Source organism: Drosophila obscura, unplaced genomic scaffold (assembly GCF_018151105.1).
Source record: "Drosophila obscura isolate BZ-5 IFL unplaced genomic scaffold, ASM1815110v1 contig_150, whole genome shotgun sequence".
In the NCBI taxonomy this organism is placed as follows: domain Eukaryota; kingdom Metazoa; phylum Arthropoda; class Insecta; order Diptera; family Drosophilidae; genus Drosophila; species Drosophila obscura.
The window spans coordinates 7,565,444-7,589,859 of NW_024542736.1; the positions used below are offsets into that span (position 1 = coordinate 7,565,444).

The window sequence follows — 24,416 nt, forward strand, 5'->3', positions numbered from 1 at the left end:
TACGCCCTGTAAACCTGGCTCAAAGTGCAGCGAGAGAAAAGATGCTCGGATGCTAAGAGACTGAAGGTGATGCGAAGAAGCAGGGGATGAATGGCGTTGGCAGTCAGCACCAGGCAACCGGCAAGCGGCAAGCGGCGGCAGGCAACGCACTTGAGTGCAGCTTATTTTCCTAGGCTTGCATAATTTACGAGCATTTTCATTGATGATGGCAGCAGAACAGCAGCAGAAGCAGCAGCAAAGGCAGAAGAACAGCTTAACCGGGACACTTTGGGCAGGTAAGAGTCGGAGGTGGTCCATGGAGAGCGAGAGATACGCACAATGCACACACTCGTATTCGTACTCGCACTCGCACTGCTCTCGCAGGTACTCATACAGATACAGATTCAGTCACTTAAATTAGCCTTAAGTTGGCTGCAACGAGTGTTTTGCTTAGTTGCTTTGTGCACTTGGATAAGTGCAAGACGGCACCAGGTTGGTTCAGAGGTTCAGGTTTGAGGTCCAGGTCCAGCTACCAGTACCATCTCCTGTAGGAAAGAGGAAAAACTATCAACTGCACAACGAACGACATGCAGGACTCATGAGCTATGCTGTGCATAAGCTGCTGCTCATGCATATCCTAGTGGCATATTTCTTCTCTTTATTTTACTTTATTTTTTTGCTTAACATGTCCAAGTTTGTGACTTGACTGAGGCAAAAGTTTCGCCCCAGTCTCTGGCTCTATCCCTGCTTGATTACTGCCTTTTTATGAGGTACCCAAAAGCAATTTAAATATTCTCCGGCTGTTGTCAATCCTTTTGCAGGTTCCTTTTTCAACGCCTCAAGGCTCTCAGCACACGAGAGTGCAGCCAAAAACGTCTATCCAAAAAGTATATTAAATATAAGCATAAATGGATGATACTCGGTACTTGTTTTATCTGGCTGGCGACTGGAACAAAACGGCTAAGAGCCTTGGGGGGGTGAAAAAGTTAAAAATATTGTTAGCTGCATCATTATTTTATTATGATACATATTATTTTATGTTGCCGATTGCCAGCTCAACATTTTCCGAATATGTATCCTTAATGAGGCATGTCGAAGTTTCCGCTGGTATTTAAGGTGCAGCCGCCCATGGAGTGGCTTCCCGACTTCGTCGCAGTTGCGTCTCCCGATTTTTCAGGCATCCTCCCGCCTCGGGTAGCTACCCCCGCTGCATTTTCAATTTCGTTGAAACAAGCGCAGGAAAATGGCTACGAAGACAACACAACGTGAGCCAATATAAAGGATGCGATACACGCTCCTCTTCATATCTTCATACACTCTCTTGTTGGTTAAAAGCACACTTTGCCATGCCCTTTCACATATGAAGATATGATAAATACAATCTGTAAGGAGATATACATATATGTCTGCTGTGTTACCTGTAGTATTTATTTAAGCAAACTATTTAGATCGATAAAGTGCATACACTTCTGAAGAAATTAAGAAAGTTCGTTGCTTTCTATGTTACATGGAAAAATATTATACATATCTTAGAAGTTCTACAGAGACAAAGTCTTATTCTAAGCAATCATCTTGAAACCTTTTCCTGTACCTAACGTACCCTATTACAGATTCAGCTAAGAACCTTTGATCAAAAAATATCCACAAAATCTTACATAAAATATTTCCTTTTTCATTGTTCTTCCTTAAACATAAATTAATATAAATAATCAATTAGATCTGAAAGTGTGTGTTAAATTCGTGGAAATGTTTTAGCTTTGCTTTGACATATATCCCTTTTTTTCTCAGGCAGACTCAGTCAAGCTGCGTGCACACACAAACAGACAGACAGAGGGATGGGCTGGGCACCCACACTCGCACACATGCAATCACCCAGGGCCAATGTAAAAAAGGCTCGATTATGCTCCCAGCGGGTTTTGCTGCCTTCCAGCGGCCAAGTTTTATTATCAGCAGCGCCGAGAGACGCCCCAGAAGTAGCAGCCGGAGGGTGTTGGGGGGGGTTAAAAGGCAGCAGGACCAAAAGCAGCAACAATAAAACTCATGAAATATGTTTGCCATCAGACACACAAACACAAAGATAGGCAGCCGTTTTTTATACCCTTGCTGGGTGTGTAACGATATTTCGAATATTGGATCCTATATACTGTCCGATCCGTACTCAATATCAGCAACCCGGAATGCGATTTGCTATGATCGAAAATAATTTATAATAAATTAAAGAAGTTTTATCTTTCCATCAAATGACAGAACACAATCAGCTTCAATCCATGCCAATCTAACAGTTATTGAGACTACAGGAAGAACGATCGATCGATCGATCTCTTGTGTGTGGAAGGCCAACCTCAGGGGATCACCCTGCAAGGGTATCAAATGGCTCGGCCCTAGCCTGCCTTTCATGTTGTATTTGTATTTTTTTGTTTCTGCTTTATTCTTCATTTAACAGCATGCCCTTTGGGAGGTGCAGAGCCCACCCACAGTGCCCACTGCTGCGCTTCTTCGCTTCGCTTCGCTTCTCTTTTGGTTCTTTGTTTTCGGACCACTCACTCGGCGCTGGCCGTTTTTATTATGCGCTGCTTTTGGGCTTATTATTTTCTGGCCTTACACTCATTTAAACCATTTTAAAGTAATTTTGCTTATAGCTAATTTTAAGCTATTGCCCTGTGGTAGCCCCAGCGCGGCAACCCCCCACCAGCTCAACCTCCCTCCCTGCCACCTGCTCTGCGGTTGGCTGCCACCAATTGCTGGCTGTTTTTGCTTTGCGCCTTTTCACGTATTCTGCTGTTTTTTATGACAGCTATTGCTCCGTTGAGACAGCGTTTGTTATGGCATTTCTTCGCATTTCCTCACTCTTTTCCACTCTTTCATTTCGTTTCGTTTGCTTTCGCTTCGTTTCCTTTCCATATTTTGTTTTGCTCTTTGGCCCGAGCCTAGCCACAAGGTATTCAGTTAATTTATTATTTATTAAACTTTTGGCATCCATTAGCCGGCTGAAACTTTCACTTTATAAATTGACAATTTGTTATGTTGCTCCGCTCGTTTTCTATTATTTATCTGCTATCTGTATCTTTTTTCTGGGAACTGCTAGAATTATTATCCATTTTTCATATCGTGCACTGGGAATTAGTCAACTCTGCAACCGGCTCTGCATAATCCTGGAGCGGGCATAAAAATTAAACATTAAGATGGCAACGGCACACGGACTAAGCCCAGATCTCCGTCACTTGAGGTGCGGAAAAGAATTATGTATCTGGGCGGGATTTGTTCGGAACTTGTGAAGCTTAAACGCTGTGCTGGGGTTAAGCTGTCGTGCGGCAGCAGCAGCAACCACTACAGCAACACCGAGAAGAATGCTCGGGAAAACAATGAGAATTGCCACAAAAGCTGCTTGACTGCCGGCGCCCAACACTCGCCACACAGCAACCAATTCTAATATTGCTTTTGTTTTTTTTTTTTTGTTGTGCCATCTTTCTCCGGCCGCCACTGAGGCACGCACTGTGGGCTGTTGACTTCAAATTGAGTTGTGGGCCAGTCCGGGACCGTAAAAAACCCCAGCAAGTGCTCTCAGTCCGTGCCACTGGGGCCAAGCGCCAATGCGACAAAAGTCAACTGCTGCAGAGGGACGACGACTATGGACGATGGACGATGGACCAAGGACTGTTGCCCAAGTCTCAGTGCGAAGATATTTATGGCCAATGGGCCAGAAGCTGGTGGTGGCCGGTGGCCGGTGGCCGACCACTTGGCATGAGCGATTCGGCTCTGTGTGTAAGCCGTTTAGGGTTCAATCTCGATGGGGTCGAGCTGTATCCCTTGCCGCCAACGCGTCGCATGAGTGATATGAATGCAGTCAACAAACCAATTGTACGGATTTTTGTTGTTTTCAGTCCCTGTTCCTGTTCCCTGTTCCTCCCTTTGCCCCATCCGCGGTCTCTGCTCCTGTCGTGTTTGGAATTTAAATTGATTAAAATGAGAGGAATTATCGGAATGCACATCTGATGTTGTTCATCTGTGGTGGCTGACAACAGGTGTGAACGGTAAATCAAAACTAATAAATTGGCTAAAAGCACAAAATAGCAAATAAGAACGCGTTCGACTATGAAATACCTATTAATTGGATTAATATTTTTTTAACGGGTGCCAACTAATGAGACATTCCCGACAGCGTATCCAGAACATTTAGAAAGAGAAAGAAAAATAATTATTTGTAATCAAATTTTCGTATATTTTCTACCCATTTTATTTTGCTTTATTTGACTGTATTGGCGAATTTTTAGTTTTGTTTTATTAAACCAAATTAAAGGCCATTTTAAAGGGTCATAGGTTCCACTTTCTCTCTTTAAATAATCACATAATGCCCAGGTACACTCCGCTTACTGAGTATTCAAAGTTTGCGGAAACTGTTTGTGTGATGTGGTTGCATATGTCAAATACCATTTATGGGGGATTTGAAATTATATGTATAAAAATAAAAGCTGCTGAAAAATCGCACATAATCTCAGCTGCTTAGCGGGCAGCACTTTTGGGATTACTTTACTAATTTAATCACAGCAAACTATTTCAAAGCCAGCATCAATTTCCATCACACGCGTATTAATATTTGTGCCGGGAAACAAATTAAATGGTAAACAAATGGTGGACATATGCCACCGTTGTGCAAATAAACCGAGTAATATCTGTAATTAATAATGCTAAAAAGATTTACTAAGATTCCAGACGGATTAAATAATTATCACAGCCCGCAAAGCCAAAAAAAAATGGATTTAAAGTAATAATGGAATGGAAATCAAACAGAAACAGGTAGGAGCCACTGTTTGTGGCACTTTATATAGCAGTTAGCATGTGACACACGAGTTCACCTGATCCACAGCAGAGATAACCCCAGACATAGCATCGCAAACCAGGGCAGGGCAAACACACATTTCAATTGCCCGACAAATCCACTTTGGAATGTTAACTGCTGTTGCAACATCAACCACCCGCCGCCGCCATTCGATACAGGTGCAAGGGCTGGCTCAAGCAATGCAGGGGAATGTCAGCCAGAAGGCGAAGACAGAGGCAGGGACAAACACATTTAGCTTTCGCCCTCGTCCATGCGATCTCTGTTCGTGGCAGGGTGGTAGGCGGGTATGGGGGTAGGGAGGGGAGCATTACTTGCGCTACATTTCAGGGTTTAACAAATCACCTGCACATACTACCCGACAGTCTCCGACAGTCCCTGGTGTCTCACCTGACGCGCTGTTTACAGCACTTGAAAATGAAAATAAACGCATTTCAAGCTAATTAAACAATAAAAGAGCAAAGAGCACTAGGAGCACAGGGAGCACAGGGAGCACAAGGGCCACTGTGCCCCCAAAAGCAAATGGAATAACAAAGAAAATAAAAATGAAGGCAAATTGTGGCAGAATAAGGGTGCCGGGGAAAGGGGAAAGCGAGGGAGAGAAATGTAATTCAGCAAATAAAAGTGCACGGCATTGGCATTAGTCGAGGGCGTGGCCAAGAGGCGTGGCACTCTTGCTCGTCCTCCCCTCCCCCAGTCAGCACTGACAGCTGACAAACGCGCGCGCGACTTGAAAGTAGGCAACAAAGACGGCGACGACGTGGCACAATGATGTTGCAATTTAATTTGTATTGTCGCCGGGAATTGTAGCTGGCGACACAATTGCAGTGCCAGCAAAGGGGACGACTGGTGTGTGCTGACGATGATCATGCTTGATGATGATGGTGATGCTGATGAATCCACTTAAGCGTCAGAAGCAACGAGAGAACTGAGCAGCAACAGCAGCCAGAGTGTCGCTTAATTGAACAGCCAAAGGATGACATGAGAGACAATGGCAAACCTGGCACTATACATACACGTGGGATGGAAATGTGTGTTGGTCTGGCTGGGAACTGCAAATTGGATAAGCTAAAAAATAAATTACTCTAAGAAATGCTTTCGAATATGCCACTAACCGTACTAGACTGGAGTACTGGCGGTGGACATGCCTGACTGAATGGATTCAGCTAATCAAGTCTCATAAAAAACAAATATATCGTGCCTAGAGGGAGCTGAAACTACCAGAATTGGACTAGTTTTGCTCTACATTTCCTACATAGTCCACTCTAAACAGTTCAGCATCGAATATAGAACGCCTTTATTCAACTGAACGCATCTATAAGGAATCTTAAGGAATTTAAAAACCACTTAAATCTCTTTCAAATTCTTCATTTACATTTTATTATTTAAAAAAATCTTGTTTCATTCAAGTCTAAATAAATTGCTTCTGGAGCGATTGACACATGGAAAAAAATGTGTAGGCTAATGGGTAAGGCACATGGTGATGCTGAGCTAATCGCGGCACAGACGCTTCGTGGGCGGCTCCTCCTCGGTGGGGGCTATCGACTGCAGCAGCGCCGAGTTTGTGTGGCTGCCGAAGAGCGTCAGCAGCAGAGCGACGCCGTAGCCTGTGGCACGTTCCCCCTGTAAACAAATATAATATAAAAAAATATAAAATATGAATTGATCCATCATGGATGTGCAGTCACAATCACTTACGCAATGGACGGGCGTGGCCATGTCAACGTGCATCCAAACGCCGTGGTAGTCGAAGCCCAGATGGGCGGCCACAAAGATTCCGGCACACGAGGATTGGGCATTCTGTCGATCCTGCAAGCGGAAAAGAAATCAGAGTTAAACATGTGGACATGTTGCTTTATGCTGGGATGGGATGTTTGCTCGTATGCGTGTGCGTGTGTGCTGTGTGTGCTGTGTGTGGCATGCAACAAGCAAAACTTGGCGTCGCTTTATTAAAAAAGCGTCCTGTGGTGCGACGCAACAAGGAAATATATTTATAGAGACGGATGTACGTTCGAGGGAAGTTCGAGAACAAGGCAGAAATTTCCCACTTTTTTTTTTGCAAACACTAAGAAAGTAAGAACCAAACCAACCAAAGTATAAGCTACAAAAGGGGATATGTCAAGAGAAGGACAACACAAAAAATGCAATTCTGCAAATGAAATTGTATGCAAGCACAAAGGAAAAATTTGTCTCTTTCAGCTGTTGGCATTTATCGAGTGCCTGAAGCATTCATGCCCAAGAAGCTAAATGGATTAAATCATTCGAATTCGAGTGTTACAGAACACTCCAGATGCAAGTAGCGACAACGGTGTGACAAGAAGCAGATGAAGCTAACAACCTAGTGCCCGATTGGCTTCCTCTGTAAATGATTTCTCCGGACAGCTAGCACTTATTCAACGCTCGATGTGACGGATGGAAAATTGAAATCAAAGGCGAAGTTTCTGTTGGATCACACCTCGCATATGGCATGTTTGGGTGTGCTAATGCCTAAATTATATGCCATGCACTGGCAGCTGCGTGGCGGAAGCAGTCGCTCTCCTAGCTTGAGCGGAAATTGCAGCGCTTAAATGCCAAACATAAAGTACACAGTACACACACACAAACACACACACACACGCAGCAGCAACGACCGGCTAAATAAAGGAGGAACCAACGCACACTGGCACACAGGCGAGCACCCTGCTGCATGCTGCCTGCTGACAGTTGGCCAAAAAAAAAGGAGTTAACTGGCAGACTTCAGCAGCAGAAGCAGAAGCAGCAGCAGCAGCAACTAGTCTGTCTAGCGGACAGGACAAGCGGACAGCTGGGTATGCCGTGCAGTGAAAATTACATGACAACGCGCGTTCTGTTGCTCCTCAAGATGAAATTCTCACACACACAGACACACACACCCCTATACGCAGGAATGGGGGGACGTGCAAACATCGTCCGTTGAGCAGCGGAAGTCAAAAGTCCATTGAAGCAACAGAGCCAAGATGGCGTCAGGCAGTCAGGCATACAGGCATACAGAAGGCAGCAAAGATCCAACCAGAAGACGGGCAGGCAACACCACCACACATGACGTTTGTTTTTCTTGCAGTTGTTCAAAGAGCTTCTTCCTCCAAGGCTGATGCTGAAGCTGATGCTGGCACTGCCACTGCTTTTGGCGGTTTTGCAGCTAATAACAAGATTTTGTTATGAAACTTGCGGCTGTCGCTGCCGCCATTCCAGATTCGATCTGCCCGGAGCGTGTGTGTCTTCCCGAAAACTTGCATCTAGCTAAATCAGTCGAAGGCGAGCGGAAATTGTGCGACCAGCTTGATGCTGTCAGAGTTAGAAACAGCCCCAGGGAGGATCTTACAATCGCTTACTCTAAGTAAGAATAATGCACACACACAATGTGTACAGCAAACAGTTGAACAGCTAGCTTTAAATATCGATATATCAACCCAATCAAAAGTGCCGTCAAAAATCGAAGGCCTTCCAAATCTCAAAGTATCTGTGGCACTAATTAAATGTTTAACAGTTGTGTTATCCTCCGGCCGGGACGTGCACACACAGAAACACGCACCCGGCCAAGTTAGCCAGAGATCCGAGCCCCAGGCGCAGCCCGAACCCCAGTTCCAGTCCCAGCTCCAGACCGAGCGGGCTTTCATCAATAATGGCAAACATTTGTCAACATAATGTCATTAACATTGATTGCATTAGGCCCGCCGCCATTGATTGTCTCTCTCTCTCTCTCTATGTATCCTCTCCTGGCCTTTAGTAAACAACCAGGCTGGGCAGACTGACACACAAACAGCTGGGATAGGATCTGCTACGCACACACAGTCAATCCCCACCCCATCCCGTTCCTGTCCTTCAGTTTGACAATGGGCCATCAACTAATTGCGCTTTAGAACGTGACCAGCGCAGGCCAGTGCTAACACACACTGCCGACAGCCGGCATGGAGCGAAACCAACAACCAAAACCCACCCAATCCATTGCCATATCCCGCTCATGACGGGCACATGCAAGTGTCGCAACGTTGACGGTAACCAGGTCGATGCAACACCATCCGCACCGCATCCGCCTCCGCCACCGCCTCCGCATCCAGCATGCCACATACCGTATCCGCAATTGGCGATTCATTTGCGATTAACTTGATGTAAAATTAGCCAGCGCGCATCGTCATTGTTTCGCACTTAAGTTGCGGTTTCTGATATTCAATCTGCGATACATGGCCATGTGCAAAGCGAAATCCCAGGAGCGGGAGCGGTGTGTGTGAGGAGTGTCTTAAAGCCAGGCAAAAGTTGAAGCGGGGCGTGCGGCTGACAGAAGAAGATTACAACACTGACAGTGGTTGCTGCTGCTTGCCACGCTCAGTGTGTCCCGGAGCCCGAGGCAGAAGCAGTCTGTCTGCTCTGGAAGTGAAGTATCAATTACACATTCATTCAATAAGCGAGCAGCGAGCTGGAGTCAGCAGCAGTCAAAGGGATTTGCCCTGCCAGATTCGTGAATCGATCCAGCCAGCCAGCCAGCCATCGAGAAGAGTCGCTGAAGGCGGCAACAATTTTTATTCAATTTTCGCGACAACGCGCTGCACTTTAAAAAACTTATCATCCCAGGGCGGAAAAGAAAGGAGAAAAAGTACAGGAAAATATTAGAAACATTCAATAAGGGAGGGGCGGGAGGCGGGAGGAGACCTCTTCAGCTTTTTGTCGGGGCAAAAGTTGAACGGAAACCGGAGCATAACAAGCGGAAAGATTTCTGCCAAGGCTATGGCGGATATGGCGGCATTTCGAAAATTACGTGACCTGCCACACCCACCCGCAGGAGCGTTCCGCCTCAATTCTCAGGCACCCTGTGGCAGCCACATTTAAACCACTAAGCTGGGGCATTATTTATGCACTCAGAGACTTTTGCGAACAGCACCCGTCCGTACTTTAATCAAAAACTTAACTCCGGCTAAGCATAACCGCAACAAGAACAATAGCATCGATGGGGAATACTCGTATATTTGGCGCCTGGAGGTCGTGCCGTAAAAAAGTTTTTGCCGCATAAAAAGTTAAATTTAATTCATTAAACCACGTTAAAAGTCGCCCTGCAATTGAATTTAAAATGTCGACGCTCAATAAAAGTGTAAAAAAACAAAGCCAAACAAAAAAACAATTACGCATACGCCGCATGGGTCGCACAAGACAGACACCGCCACGACACAGACTGCAACACGTTGCTGCCCCATAAGAATGGTATGTTTGGCTGGGGGGTCTATCTAAAATTCATGCCCATCCTCATCCTCAATGCTGGCAGAACATTTTACGATTTAACATAAAAATCAATTACCAACAATGGGAAAATTTCACAGTCATAAAATGGCGAAAGAACTTTTGACTAAGATTCCGTACCACCGACAACACCGAAGAAAATTGAGAAACAATTGGAAATGTTTAAGCAAATTTTATTGTTCTGCCGCCGTGTTGCTTATGTTTTACTTATAACACAGTCGCATTTGCCCTCTTTTATCCCGAAAAAAGGCACTCCACTCCACCCAGCTGATGCTTAGCAGAAGGCAATCCCAGACAGAGCCAAAAGAAAGTCTGATTTAGGTGGAGGAAGCCACCCATGGATTGGGGAGGCTGCTGAATGGCGTGTCTAGGTCGGCCAGTTGCGGTCATAAAGTTTCCGAAATTTGGGATGATATTTTTATTTTATTTTGCTTACTGTTTGCCTGGTGCTTAGTGGCTTGGAAGAGGGCATTCATGCCTTAATACTCAAGAACTCGACACCCAAAAGGTTAAAGTCTACGTCAAAGAAATTCGAAGAATCTCGTAATTTAATGGGAATTTCGGTGCCATACAAATGCTGTCCATTGATAAAGCATTGTATCAAAGCAATCTTGCAAAAAAAAAAAAAATTGTTTAATTTAAGAGACTTGGAACTTTAAGAACTTTGTATCTTTAAATTTTGTTTAATCAGACTGAGGGCGGCTGCAAGACACTAAACTTATTTAAAACATTCTGCAACTACGAAATACTGACGGCAAAATCTTGCCTTACATTTAATGATAAACAAGATAAAAAATCCTTTCAAGGAAGCCGCACGGCTGTTAGTTAAAAAAATACTGACACCAACTAAAGAAATGCATTTAAAGATATGCTTCTTCAGAAGAAGCAGTAGTTTAGGATGCATAACTTATAATAGATTGGTAATTGGTATGGGCACCTTTTATTTCGTTAAGATTATCTGTCTACAATCATTTTGGGTTTTATGTACTATAATAACAAATGATCATGGTTCTGTCTTGCATGAATAGCAACAAACAAACAAACGAATTTATGGAAAAAACCCGGAACATACAATTTAGGGACTAGAATCAAAATGACAAAATAATTTAAGCGAACAGAAATCGATGCCTAAACAAGGAATTTTCAAATTATCTCATAATTAGCTTAAGGGGTTACGCAGCCTTAAATCGATTTCAATCGACTGCCATGACAGCATCCATGACCGGATACCACCACAAATACCAGTATGCATCACGGGGCATGCCGATTCCATGCCAGAACTGGCAGTCAACAGTGAATTGTAATCAGTTATTTAAACGGCAGATGGATAGACAGCCTCCACCTGACCCACCTTCTGTCGAGGGCCGGAGGGAGCCACCGTGAGAGCTTGCCAAAATGAGCCACAACCAAAGCCAAAGCTGGCGGCCAACAAAGCGCCCGTCGACCGCTAACAGCACTCATAATCCCTCCATTTAGTGGCAAACCGTGGGGGAATGGGCAAACGGGCCCGCCAAAAACAAAGGGCACAACAACAACAAAAAATGGCCAGGTCATGTAATTTAAACGCAGCGCCTGGGAATTTGCGTCAAAGCCAGCCACCAAGCAGCCAAAAAAAAAAAAAGATTGCAGCAAACTCTATTGCGTCGGTACGTACGGGTTGAGGTTGGCAGGTATTTCACCTTTTTTGCATTTAGCGTTGAATGCATTTGGAATTTAAAACACTTTATCACAGACACCCATTGACAAAGTGCGCGGCGCTGTCACATCAACTGCAAAAGGGATGAGCAGGGCAGGGTTCCAGGGGCAGGGACAGTGGCAGTGGCAGGGATAGATGCAGAGGCATGGGGCATGTTGTGTGTGTGTGTGTGTGGCATGGCAAACCTGCAATGGTGTGATATTTTGACTTGATTCCTATTTTTTTTGCACAGGAGACACAAACAAGCAGCCCAAAGGGAAAAAGAGAGCTGCAAAGAGCGCTGGTCGAAAATCAAACAGCCATCACTGGGAAAAAAATCAAAATTTCAAAGGGTGTTGATCTTTTGATGAATCCAAAAAGTATTCCCATCTATCTACACTTCTATCTCCAGTTGGCTGAGAAAACTGACTATCGTTATACGGCATGCTCAATCTACAGATCTCGGCATGCACGCGACATGTATTTGGTTTTTGGATTCTCCGATGTTCTCTTTTGCGCTTTTCGCTTGTGCGTCTGTCTTTCCCGGAGCAATGCGTTGGAAGTTAAAAGCAGAGACGTGCCCGATTAAAACGATTCGAATGAAACACGGAAAATAGTTGCGGTTTTTGACTCAGTTTGTTCACGACTTTGATGGCGCTCGTGCATAGTCTGTGCACATTTTTTTGCAGTGCACATGCAGGCACTTCCGAAAGCTAGACAGAGAGCCAAACCCAGAGCCAGAGCTAGAACCAGAGTGCGAAAGTGAGAGAGGGGGAGTGAACGATTGGCAGGTAGCCAAAATTGCCACGCCACTTGACCTGCCTGGCATTTACGCACCAGTCCGTACCCGGACCCGTACCCAGAACCGTACCCGTCCTGTCCACCCGCCCACGGCGTGACAATGATGAATGACCATTGATCCGAAGCGTTTTCGACGTACAATAAGGTAACTCGATTTGGTTTGCTGTTGTGGCTTGGCTCGGGGCCCGAGGGCTTGAGTCGGCACCAGTGCAGCCCCACGCAGCTCCCAGCTCCGCTGGGATAGGTTTATTGCTGCTCACCAGTCCCTTCCTCAGAATCTGTGCCTCCTCTAATGGCTGCAAAAGTGGCTGCTGGCATAGATGGAACGCCAAAGTTTTTGATACATGCGAGTGCTACATGGGGTCACAACGGGTCGGGGCATAGCATAGCGGAGATGGTGGTGTGTGGTATGGTATGTGGGCATGAGGTCTGTGGCATAAATCAGAGTAATACTAATCAATCTTTAAACCAAACATGACGTTCATCATTTTTCCGCAACGGTGCGGGGCGGTGCGGTACGGTGCGGTCGAGCGAATACAAAAGAACAACATTGAGTGCAAGCGATAAAGTTAATTAAAAATGTGTGTAAAATATCTCTGGAGCAAAGAAAAAACACAAAAAAAAAATTTATATATATAGTGAGAAGGAAGAAGTGCAGAAAATGAATTGAAAACAAATGAATAAAGTTACACCGAAACTTGATTAAAACTTTTTCAAAGTCACTCTCTGGCAGAGAATCGAATCTATGTAGAGGCCGGCAAAGTTCCACACGGGTGTCTTCGATAATGCATAAATTAAGCTACTTTGGGGATTTCCTCTAGCTCTGGCTGTGGGTCTGGCAGAGGTTCCTGCTGCCACAGTGATGAAGAAAAAGGGCAAGGCAATGACTTGGAGAAGTGAGAAGAAAATAGTTTCTTTTAGGACAAATAATTCGATTTTATTAAGGAATTTCTGGAATTAAAAGAAAACTAAAGCCAAAGTTAAAGTTTATCTATCATTTATCCGTTAATTGCCAAATAAAAGCAAAAGTATGGAAGATATAGATCTGTTGCATGCTTTCACTTGTCAGTTTTCAAAATGTAAGCACAGATGCGAGCAAAACTTTAATTCCTTATTGAGAAAAAAATAAAATAAATAAAAAATAATTAAAGCCTGTAAAAAAACTAAAAAATTCACTAATATTTTTTCAATTTTAAATCAGTTTGGCTTTGCTTTAGAAAAATATTTTATAGTATATCCGGAGTCCGGACTGGGCTGTTCAACAAAAATTAAATAAAACCAGACCTGACTGCCTGAAATATGCGAATTTTTCCTGCTTTTCTTTGCTTTTATTTTATGCCAGCAAAGAATGAGAATTCCAAATTCCCTGACTATGGATCGATCTTATCGGTTTGTTTTTGGGTGGAGGGGTGCATGCCGATATTCTGTTGGTATTTCCTTTTTTCTTGGGAGCAGAGGGAAGAGCATGTATTGTACTTACCGCCACAGAGTTTTTCATATCAGCAATGGCCGATGCGAATTCGGAGAAATGCAATTCGGGGCAATAAATTATGGGCGCCAATAAATCGCCGGATTTGCGTCCAGCCTGCAACGACTTGGCCTCCCAAGTCTCCGAGTTTGTCAATATGGCGCCATGGTATTTGCCTGTTGCTACGCCCTGAAAAGCAATAGAAAAAAATAAAAAGAAAATGTGAGAAATGGCAAATGAAATATTCAATGGCATGGCTGAAAGATACATTTAAAAGTCACCAGGCCCCAGTCCCAGCATTAGTTTCAGTCCCCCCCAGTAGCCCTGGGGAGGGCTTGATAGAAAACAAGCAACAATCAACAAAATGCCAGCAATAAAACTGTATAGCAACTAACAATGTTAAAAGGTTGGCGAGAAACTAAGTGGAGCCTGAGAGGAGCGGAAAGGAGTGGAGCGTGCTGAGAGGGTGCAGGAAGCAGCAACGAAAATTGCGAGCTTCCGACGCGACCAGCAATAAAAAGGTGCAAGGTTATTTAGCACGAGCAACACCCAAACAACATCCAGTGCGGAGGCGACGGCAGCCAGGACGGGGCAAGGACTCCGTGGCGCGTGTTAAACTGCAGCTGGACAAATGGAGGCAGCAACAACAGGAGCAGCATCAGATGCAGCGGCACACAGCTGAAAACAACAGCAAAAGGTGTAACCAGCAGCAGGAACATAAAATGTAAAAGCACAAAAATTCACAAAAAAACTGACTCCAGCAAGCCGAAGTTTCTATACGCTTGCCATAACTCCAGACGATGGAATTAATTTAAATTTGATTAAAATTTACGAAAAAATATCTGACAGTCTAAGACAGTGGCGGGCACTTCGTTGCTCCCAATGCAGGTCTATCTCTATCTGATTAAACTTGTAAGATGTTTTACTTATCAACAAGTATCTTTCAGACAACTTTCTTCCCTCAGTGCGATACAAACAGTGGGCCAAGTGTGCAACACTCCCTGCTAGGGTACACCAAGTGCTGGCTGTTGGCTGTTGGCTGTTGGCTGCTGTCTGCTCAATGTTGCTGCCACTGGCACTGTTGTTTCTCCCAGTTGCCGTTGCCGTTGCCCCAATGCTGGCAATTAATATTATTGCATCCTGACTGGGAGGAGTGTGCCCGAGTGTGTGTGTGTGTAATGAAATTAAGCACAACAAGCGCCAAAACGGAATTCTAAACAAAATAGCAAAATGCTGAAAACTTCCAAGGGTGGCTGGATAGCGGGTGTGGTTGAGTCGCTGTGCAAGGAGGTGTTGCCTAAAGTGTTGGTCCCGGGTTTTAGGCTGTTTCTGGTATTTTAAGGTTCCAAGGAATTCCTTCCCGAAACAATGCAGCCTCCAATGGCTGGGCCCAAGCCTTTGTGTGCCACGCATCCATGCCCTTACTGCCGCTGCCGCTGCCACAGCCCGTGACCAGCTTCGATTTATTTCCCATCGAACCACAAATAACGTAAATTGGCATCATATTTTAAGCAAATTGCAGTCAAGATTTATGGTAATTGTGCGCCATCGCAGCAGCAACTCAGTTGCTGCTCTTGCTGCAATCGAAAACGAACACCACCCAAGCTACAGCGCCCACCCACTCCCAGTGCCTGCCCCAGCAGCCACCACCCATCTGCTGCTTTACCCAGGGGCAACAACAACAAAACCCACAATCGAATCTCTTGCTGTTGTTGTGGTTCTGGGAATGCTGCTGTTGCTAGTATTCCTCCAAGTTGCCGGCGAAAAAACCAAATTTGCAATTTATTTTTCCAATTAACCTCGTGACTTTTATAAAGCGTGGCATAAATTCTCGCACAAGGAGGCAGCGGAGGCGGTGGCACAAACCAATAGCCAAGGCCAGGTAGGTGGATCTTGAAACGGCAACTACTTTGGACATTAGCAAAATAATTTGTTGGCTTCGCATCTGAGAGAATTATACCACCCCCTACAGCAGTTTAAGCGAAAGCTAGTGGAATCCAAAGGATATAAAATATTATTTGGATTTTTTTTTGATTCTATTTTTGTGATTTATGAAAATATATGTACAAGTGCTAATGCTAAATTTCTCATTGAATATTAAAATGGAAACGTAAATTTGTTAGTAAGTATGAACCAAAATAATCAAAACTCAAGGTCAAATCAGGCGGTTAACGTTGAATCGTTTACTTTCTTGGAGTTGAAATCTGAAACTCATTTCTTAATAAATTAGATAATAAGACGACCGAGTGTCTCGAGTATACAACGCTCGAACTGAGATGTTTTTCTGTTCCTCTCTTCGTTTCATTTCATTTGAGCTTTAATGCCAATAAAAAAAAGTATTCTTTTTGTAGCAGATGCATATTTAAGTAGATAAAAAGCAGATAAAAATGCTGACAAATAATGAATGCTGTTGTGCGCGGATGGTGTGGCTATAAATGTTTATAAACCGTAGTTACTCATAACAGAAAACCGACATTGATTTTGCTGCAGGTTCTTAGTCAGTTTAATCGAAGCATTTTTAAGAGGAAAATATATACATATGTATCTAGCACCCGTCCATCTATATCTATCACAAAAGACAAAACCAATGCTCACCTGAGCGCCTGTCAGCGTGGCCATATCGAGGATAATGTTGGCCTTCAGATCCTTGTTGGCAAAGCAAACGCCATCGGCCAGCACCAGGCGGCCCTCGGCGTCCGTGTTGTTGATCTCGACTGTGCGGCCGGAATACAGAGTGTGAATATCATCGGGACTGCAAATGGAAGGGAACAATTAGTTGGAACGAATTCAAAAGATCGACAACGGATGGTCAAGTACCGCGTGGCGTTAGGCCCCACCGAGTTTTCGGCCAGGCAGAAGACCGCATGCAGATTATCCTTGAATCCGCACTTGACCGCCGCGTAGAAGGCGCCCAGAATGGCGGCAGCACCTCCACAGTCACGCTTCATGCCCGGCATGCCCGTCTTGTTTTTGATGCTCAGGCCGCCAGTGTCGTAGACGATGCCCTTCCCCACCAGTGCAATGGTCTCCTGGGCGCCTTTCGGCTGGTGGGAGAGCACAACGAGTGCGGGGGGTACGGCGGCTGCCTTGCCCACGCCGTAGATGCCACCAAAGCCGCGCTCCCGCAGCTCCTCTCCGCGTATGATCTGCGGCTCCAGCGACAGCTCCTGGGCCATCTCCTCGATGGCCTGAACAAAGTGATCGACGTTCATCTCGTTGCAGGGCATGTCCACAATGCGGGCCGTGAGCCGAATGCCACGGGCAGTCTCGTTCAGGCACTTGATCTCATCTGCGGTGAGCGGGTCGCTCTCAATGCCGCCGTCCTTGTCGATGACAACGAACTCCACGTTGACCACGTTGCGGCTGTTGTCTCCGTCGCCAGATCCAGATCCCCCAGGGGCGGACTTGGCCTGGGCGCCGTTGCCCGTCTTGCGGGAGTACAGCGGGAAGGCCCGCACCACCGCACAGGCGCTGGCAAAGATGTTCTCGCGCTCACAGACCAGCACCACGCTCTCCTCGCTCACGTTGAGAACATGGTTCTTCACCAGACGCGTAATGGCGTGGGCCCGCGAGGCGGTATTGTGCCGCGACGCCTTCAATGGGAGTGACGCCACTGTGGCCACGTCCAGATACAGCGACACCTTGTCCGTGGGCGCCGGATGAAGGCAGGCAATGGCATTCAGGAAGGTCTCCTCGGTCACCCGCGGGCACAGCTTGCTGGACAGGTTGTCGAACTTCAGGAGATTCAGGTGACGCAGCTGGCCGATGATCAGCACCGGGTGCGCCTGCGGATCGCTGGCGCTCAGCGAGGCGTTAATTCTGATGTCCGTGGCCATCTGGAAGAGCAGCAGAATGGGAATGCGTTAGTTTGTTGGTGGGCAACACGTTAAGCTGTGCGATTAGCTGCGTGCTCGTATCTAATCAGAGTTAATCTCTGATTTACCACACTGCAAAGTGCCCCACATCGTTATCAGTCGACGACTTTGCCCAGGCCACACACTCAATTGATGCTGTCCGCACATAAATCAACGCACGAATGCGCCCTGATAGATATGTGTGTGCTTTAAAGCTATAAAGAATGTCGTTACAGGCAATTAAAGATGTTTTACACGAACATAATTCACCCTAGCGAATCTACAATGAAAAGCGGATGCTTACAGTCCGATGATTCCAATGGCAGCTGGCGTATAGCTACTTCCGACTTGTATGGCAGTTCTAAGAGGGCGAAAAGTGAACATTGATCTCAGAAACAAAAGTGAACATGGGATTCAGGGGGAACACCAGCTGGTGTCTAGTAGATAAATAAGGGGATACCCTGCATCGTTTTTATGCACTAGATTTTTCAATTTTTGTGGAGCATACTGTACTTGAGTGACTCCACATATTTAAGACGTGCACATACATATACGTATGTATGTACGTTCTCTTTTGGAGATCGTTTCACGAGATTAGTGAAAAGAGAGGAACGCCCAAGAACCTGGTGGTGACCTTGAACGAGCGTAACGGAACCAACAAATGGGTCGTTGACCGCTTTGCGGGTGGTCCCCATATCGATGGTCTGTGGAACGGGAAATTGCAGCGCGCTGCTCGGCCGGAGCGTCCGTCTTCTCCACAAGAATATTATCTTGGTTGCGTTGCGCTGTTTATGCAAATTTTTTGCGGGTTATTTTTAGCATCGCATTTGTTTGCCAAAATAATTTTTTGCGCGGCGTCAGCAAGCGATTTGGTGCGTCGTCGGCTGTTTTTGGATGGCCATCAGTTAGACCGATCAATTTCAATACAAATAAACCTCTTTTTGGACTCTCAACTCGTTTGGCACCGGTTTTTTGGCTCTCACCTTTCCAATGCGGCTGCTGTAACTGCGGGAGAATAATCTGCGTAGGGCCTGGGCGCTGTACAGCAAACGCATTAACCGGCACACGGGTAGCAGATTGAAAGTAAAATGCTACCTTAAAATTGGGCACTGACAGAGCAAATTCGATTTGAATTTGTTTAATTTTTTGCTAATTTTGACTTCCCAACAGTGTGACCGTAAAACAACCGATAGTTCAATATTAGCGGGACTATCGATAAATTATACCGAAATATACATATACCAAAATATACCGAGGAAAAATACAATTTTTAACACACTTAACCCCCACCCGATACTATTTAAAGAGGTAAAAAACGGATTTATATTACTAGCTAATTAGAACTCTCCGTACTGAATAATTTAATATTCTAGAGATTGGACTCTATTTTATTAGATTTTTTGAGAAAATAATGTTTAATGTTCAAAATAAGAGCATAAAGGGCGCCAAGTATCGACTGCAGCCTGAACTTCTTTTTATAACGGTCTGGCAGCGCCAAGTATACTGGAAGTATCGATATATTGATATATCGAAGCGTCATAAGCAGAACAAACGCCTGGAAAATACAAATAAACGTCGCCGCTCTGTTTTAAAAAAATAAACAAAAAGTTAGCCATGACCGACATGGCCGTTTTGAAATCGCGCGATATAGATCCATCCGACTACCACGGCCGCCTCAAGCAAATCTTCCGCAACGAAATCCGAACGGAAAACCGCGAGGCGACCATCAGCAAACGTAGCTCTAGAGTCCTTAGCAATCTTAGTGAGTCCCCGCCCGCTAGCATTTAGGCCATTGCAGGAGTATATGTATTTAATGCATTTTACAGTCGTCGCCAAAGAGGCCATCGAACGGCAGCAACGCGACTTTGGCAAGCTGCGAATAGTGGTGATGAAGCGCAGCCAGGAACTGGAACGGAGATTCGCCTTGGGAGAGGCATTGAAGCAGCAGCTCGACGCCACCCGGCAGCATAACGCGGACATGCAGGCGCAGCTGTTGCGCCACACGACGGAGGTCAAGCTACGCAGCAACGAGCTGATGGACTGGTTTGTTTCCGTCCCCTCCCCCTCCAAATATGATCCAGAAAGAAATTTTCTTTGTTTTTTTTTTTTTGTTTATTTCGGCAGCATGCACACGCTTAAGCAAGCAACGGGTACGTACATCAACCACGAGGCATTGCCCGCGCGTCTCAAAGGTATCAGCGTAGTGCGGGACAAGGACGGCGCGACCAAGTGGATACCCTTCGATCTGGACGGCAACGAAACGAACGGCCTGCACACGCTGTGGCGGTGTCTGCACACCCGCAGCGACAATGCCAGCAAATGGCGGCAGCTCCTTTCGGTCCAGGAGGTGGCCAAGACCGCTCCAGTTACCCCATGCGGCAATCAGAGAGCGAAATCGAGGTGCAGCAATGTTGTGCCGACATCTATAATTGAGATTGATCTCACCTCGCCGACAAATGACGCCTCATGATTTCCTGCTACTCCAGTGACAGTTAAATTTCGCGCTTTGCATTAAATATGAATTAATAATAACTAATAAATAATATTTAACTCGTCTTAAGTTATACACAGAAATGAGAAATTCCAAAGTCCTCCACTAACACACAGATCGATTCCATTCGATCGATCGATCGACATACATCCAGTATGTACACACACGCGCCGATCTATGTACATACACATATAAATGGGCATTGTTTTTAATTGCTGCGACTTGTGGCTGCGACAGTGTGCGCGCGTGTGTGGATTATCAGGCCAGTGGCACCTACAAAAACGCAGCGGCAGAGATTTGACAGGTTCAGTCGGTGTCCAAGCAAGCAGCAGAATGCTTACCGAACTACTCCTGACGATCTGCTCAGCAGCGTTGCTATATCTCTCGTACCGATATGCCGTAGGTCGGGCAGTCGGCTTCCCGCCGGGTTAGTGTCTGGCTGCGCCACCATTTGGAGCCGCAGCTAATTGCAAGAATCTCCGCAGGTCCGCCGCGAATCCCCTTCTTTGGCAGCTACCTCTTCCTGCTGCTGATCAACTTCAAGTACCTGCACAAGGCGGCGCTCACACTGACCAGATGGTACAAGTCGGACATTATCGGCCTCTACGTGGGCAAGTATCCCGTGGCCGTGGTCCACAGTGGCGAGGGCGTGCGCGAGGTGCTCAACAATCAGGTGTTCGATGGACGTCCCGGCATCTTCCTGGCGGCCATGCGCGACCCCGGCGACGAAGTTCGCGGTAAGCAGTTTAAGTCGATCCTCCGATTGATGCCTTAGTGCCCTGTGCGCTGATAAGACCACTTCAAATACTATTCGTGTCAATTGCTTATTAATTGCCAAAGAGGCAGCAGGAAAACATTCTTATCATTCCATTGAAACTAGTTGATGGTGCTGCGATCTTAAAATAGAATTACTTATGAGTACGAGGAGTAGTTTACTTTTGATTTCTTCCAAGATCCCCCCTGGCCTGCGTTGGGCTAGGTAATGATATGATAAGATTTTACACCTATTCTAGCTGTGAGGAATGGGTCTCGCAATCGGATTACTATATTAAATATTGAATATTAAATTAAATTATATTATATTCGATTGGATTCGCACAGGAATCTTCTTCCAGGAGGGTGCACTGTGGAAGGAGCAGCGACGCTTCATACTCCGTTACCTGCGTGACTTTGGCTTCGGCCGTCGCTTTGATGAACTGGAGCTGGTCATCAAGGAGCAGATCACGGACATGCTGGACATGATACGCAACGGACCAAAGTACCCGCACGAGCATCAGCTGGTAAAGCCGGGCGGCTACAGGGTGCAGCTGCCGCTGCTCTTCAATCCGTTTTCGGTGAACTGTCACTTCCACATCGTGTACAACGAGCGACAGACGCGAGCGGACATGGCCGGCTTGGTGCGCCTCGTCCAGATGGGAATGCAGTTCCAGCGGCATGCGGACGACTACGGCCGGCTGCTGAGCATCATGCCATGGATACGGCACGTCTGGCCGGAGTGGAGTGGCTACAGGAAGCTCAACGAGTCGAATCGGTTTATGCGCGAGTTCTTTGCGGAGATCGTGGACCGCTATACCGAGAGCTACGAGGAGGGAAGCGAGCGAAACTTCATGGATGTCTACATCAGCGAGATGAAGTGCTGTCCGGGCTACGGCTTCAACCGGGAGCAGTTCATCATGGGCCTCCTCGACTTCTCCATTCCAGCCTTCACAGCCGTCGGCGTGCAGCTCTCGCTGCTCATCCAGTACCTGATGCTGTACCCCGCGGTCACGGAGCGCATCCAGCAGGAGATCGACGAGGTGGTGGGCTGTGGCCGCCTGCCAACGCTCGAGGATCGAAGGAGCATGCACTACACAGAGGCCACCATCCGCGAATGCATGCGCATCGAGACACTGGTGCCCTCCGATGTGCCGCACAAGGCACTGGCCGACACCGAACTGCTCGGCTACCACATACCCAAAGTAAGTGGCGCCGCCGATCCAATGCCGATAATCCCTTCACCTTCACCTTCACCTTTGCTCTCTGCTCCCTCTCTCGTAGGACACCATTGTGGTGCCCAGTCTCTATGCGTATCACTCGGATGCGCGCATCTGGTCAGATCCGGAGAATTTCCGTCCCGAGCGCTTCCTCGACGACCAGGGCGAGCTCTGCCTCAAGCTGGACGTATCCTTTCCGTTTGGGGCGGGCAAGCGGCTCTGCGCGGGCGAGACCTTTGCCCGGAACATGCTCTTCCTCATGACGGCGGCCATGTGCCAGAACTTCAACTTTGTGCTGGCGCCCGGTGACCAGCTGCCCGATCTGTCCAAGAATCAGAATGGCCTAATAATCACTACACCCGATTTCTGGCTGCAGCTGGAGGATCGCAGATGTGTGTAGCATCAAGGATAAAGGACATAAAGCTTTAAGACGAACCCAGACTAATTATTTGATAAAGAACAATAGGTGTACATAAATATATATATGAATGTAGTTTAGTTGTCATCGCTCTCAGTGTCCGAGGGGCGCTCTATGTACAGAGTCTCCAAGAAGTCGTCATCGCCATCCGACTCGGAGGACGACTGCGATGTGGCAGCTTCGGAAGGCAGCGGCTGCGAGCTGGTCGGCACGCACATGCACGTGCCGGGTACCTCCCATTCGCCGTCGTCCTCGACATTCACATTGGCAAGGCTGTCATGGTCATCGCCGCTCTGTCCTGGATTCTCTACGGGAACGTCCTCGGCGAGCTCTTCGTCAATGTAGTCGCGGAACTGGCGCAGCTTGTCGATGTGTTTGAAAATGTTCTCCTGCTTGGTCATCATGGTATTCACAAACAACTCCAGATTCGCAATGGTCGCCTCGCATCGCGCGAGCTTGGTGCGCAGCATCCGGTTCTCGGCACAGCAGACGCACCGACTCAGATCAGCGAACATTTCGTTCTTCTTGTCATCCGACTCGGCGGATTGTGTTCTGGGGGTGAGAGAACTGGCATTGAGGCTGGCAGCCCTCTGGGCGTAGGCAATCGCACTTACATGGTGTCTATATCGGCATGCCAGACATGGCACTGGCAGGGGTTCGACATCGTGAGACTGGAAATTTTACGGGCACAAATCAGCAGCTGTCTCTGTTGATTGGTATTTTGGAATTAACTCCAGGTCGGGCTGACAGCTCTCCTCAGGATGGCTAGGATCGAGTTGGAAACACCAAATCGAACTTCGAACTCAATCGGAACATCACCGATAAGCTAGGGAATCGCACGATTTCCCGTCAATGCATATCTCCCATCGAGTGATAACCAATAAGGGACTTTTTCTGCAATTAGCAAAAAAGTCTCAGCGTAAACAAAGACTCGCACGCCACACACACCCCCCATAGATCTAGACTAGAGACATCAGAAAAATTAAACGGACCAATTTTGATCACTTGAGTTGCGGGGCACATAAAGATTATCGGGCCGTAGAGCCAATCTCAACTACAACTGATAATGAGTCAGTTTTGTCCAGGTGCCAATCAACAGACGACAGCTTGTAAGAGGCCAAAATTGATAATTCTGTCAGCGAATTAGATTAAACAGTTCAACTGCCTCGACACTGAAATACCCTACGTTCCCCGTTAATATATCTACTATATTATATTACATTGCCACACCAACGATCTGTCCTATCTGTAGTGACCGACTGCGACTTGTATGTAAGTCTAATACTTTTTTAATGAATGCATCAATGAATTCCAACAACAATTCATAGGGATCGTAATATATTTGGGAACCTGAGCGACGAATTTCTCCCATTTAATTTGTAAATTTGATAAAATTCTGAAATAAAAGGTAAATAAAAGGTTCCATACTGATGCATCGGGATCCAAAGTTTGGATTTCTGAGTTTGAGAGCAGGCAAACAAAACGAGAGTCGAGAGCGCCAATTTAACTCGTCATGCACACGACACATTTTTGTTTTTTGATTCTCAGAAATTTCTTATTTGCTTTGTCGTTGGTTTTCGAAAAGGAAACAAGTTTTTAAAAAATTGCCAAGGCTTTCCCACTTCTTAACTCACTTTCAATACCTTGATCAAGTCTCGTATCAGCCGGAGTAAATA

At 46.3% G+C, this 24,416-nt stretch overlaps 4 protein-coding genes across 5 annotated transcripts; 2 read left to right on the forward strand and 2 right to left on the reverse strand.

Moving 5' to 3' along the window:
- Positions 1-6,173: 6,173 nt before the first annotated feature.
- Positions 6,174-19,047, reverse strand: LOC111066917 (probable aminopeptidase NPEPL1). 2 transcript variants are annotated; one of them, XM_022355867.2, is made up of 6 exons: positions 18,842-19,047; positions 16,822-17,840; positions 16,600-16,756; positions 14,017-14,193; positions 6,512-6,622; positions 6,174-6,436 (listed from the first exon to the last, which is right to left on the reverse strand). In XM_022355867.2, exons 1-6 carry the CDS (start codon positions 18,911-18,913, stop codon positions 6,305-6,307), a joined length of 1,668 nt encoding a protein of 555 aa, XP_022211559.2. In that variant the 5' UTR covers positions 18,914-19,047; the 3' UTR covers positions 6,174-6,304. The 2 variants fall into 2 exon arrangements, with proteins under 2 accessions (XP_022211559.2, XP_022211560.2); XM_022355868.2 differs by lacking the exon at positions 18,842-19,047 and adding an exon at positions 18,367-18,402.
- Positions 19,048-19,386: 339 nt separating this feature from the next.
- Positions 19,387-20,395, forward strand: LOC111066936 (kinetochore protein Spc25). The gene is made up of 3 exons (XM_022355896.2): positions 19,387-19,620; positions 19,685-19,901; positions 19,983-20,395. The coding sequence occupies exons 1-3, from the start codon at positions 19,473-19,475 to the stop codon at positions 20,326-20,328; spliced, it is 711 nt and encodes a 236-aa protein (XP_022211588.2). The 5' UTR covers positions 19,387-19,472; the 3' UTR covers positions 20,329-20,395.
- A 244-nt stretch (positions 20,396-20,639) lies between these two features.
- On the forward strand, positions 20,640-22,807 carry LOC111066935 (probable cytochrome P450 304a1). Its single transcript, XM_022355894.2, has 4 exons — positions 20,640-20,776; positions 20,835-21,086; positions 21,451-22,307; positions 22,387-22,807. Exons 1-4 carry the CDS (start codon positions 20,683-20,685, stop codon positions 22,720-22,722), a joined length of 1,539 nt encoding a protein of 512 aa, XP_022211586.1. The 5' UTR covers positions 20,640-20,682; the 3' UTR covers positions 22,723-22,807.
- LOC111066937 lies at positions 22,747-23,477 on the reverse strand. The gene is made up of 2 exons (XM_022355897.2): positions 23,355-23,477; positions 22,747-23,292 (listed from the first exon to the last, which is right to left on the reverse strand). The coding sequence occupies exons 1-2, from the start codon at positions 23,402-23,404 to the stop codon at positions 22,818-22,820; spliced, it is 525 nt and encodes a 174-aa protein (XP_022211589.1). The 5' UTR covers positions 23,405-23,477; the 3' UTR covers positions 22,747-22,817.
- Between the last annotated feature and the right edge of the window lie 939 nt (positions 23,478-24,416).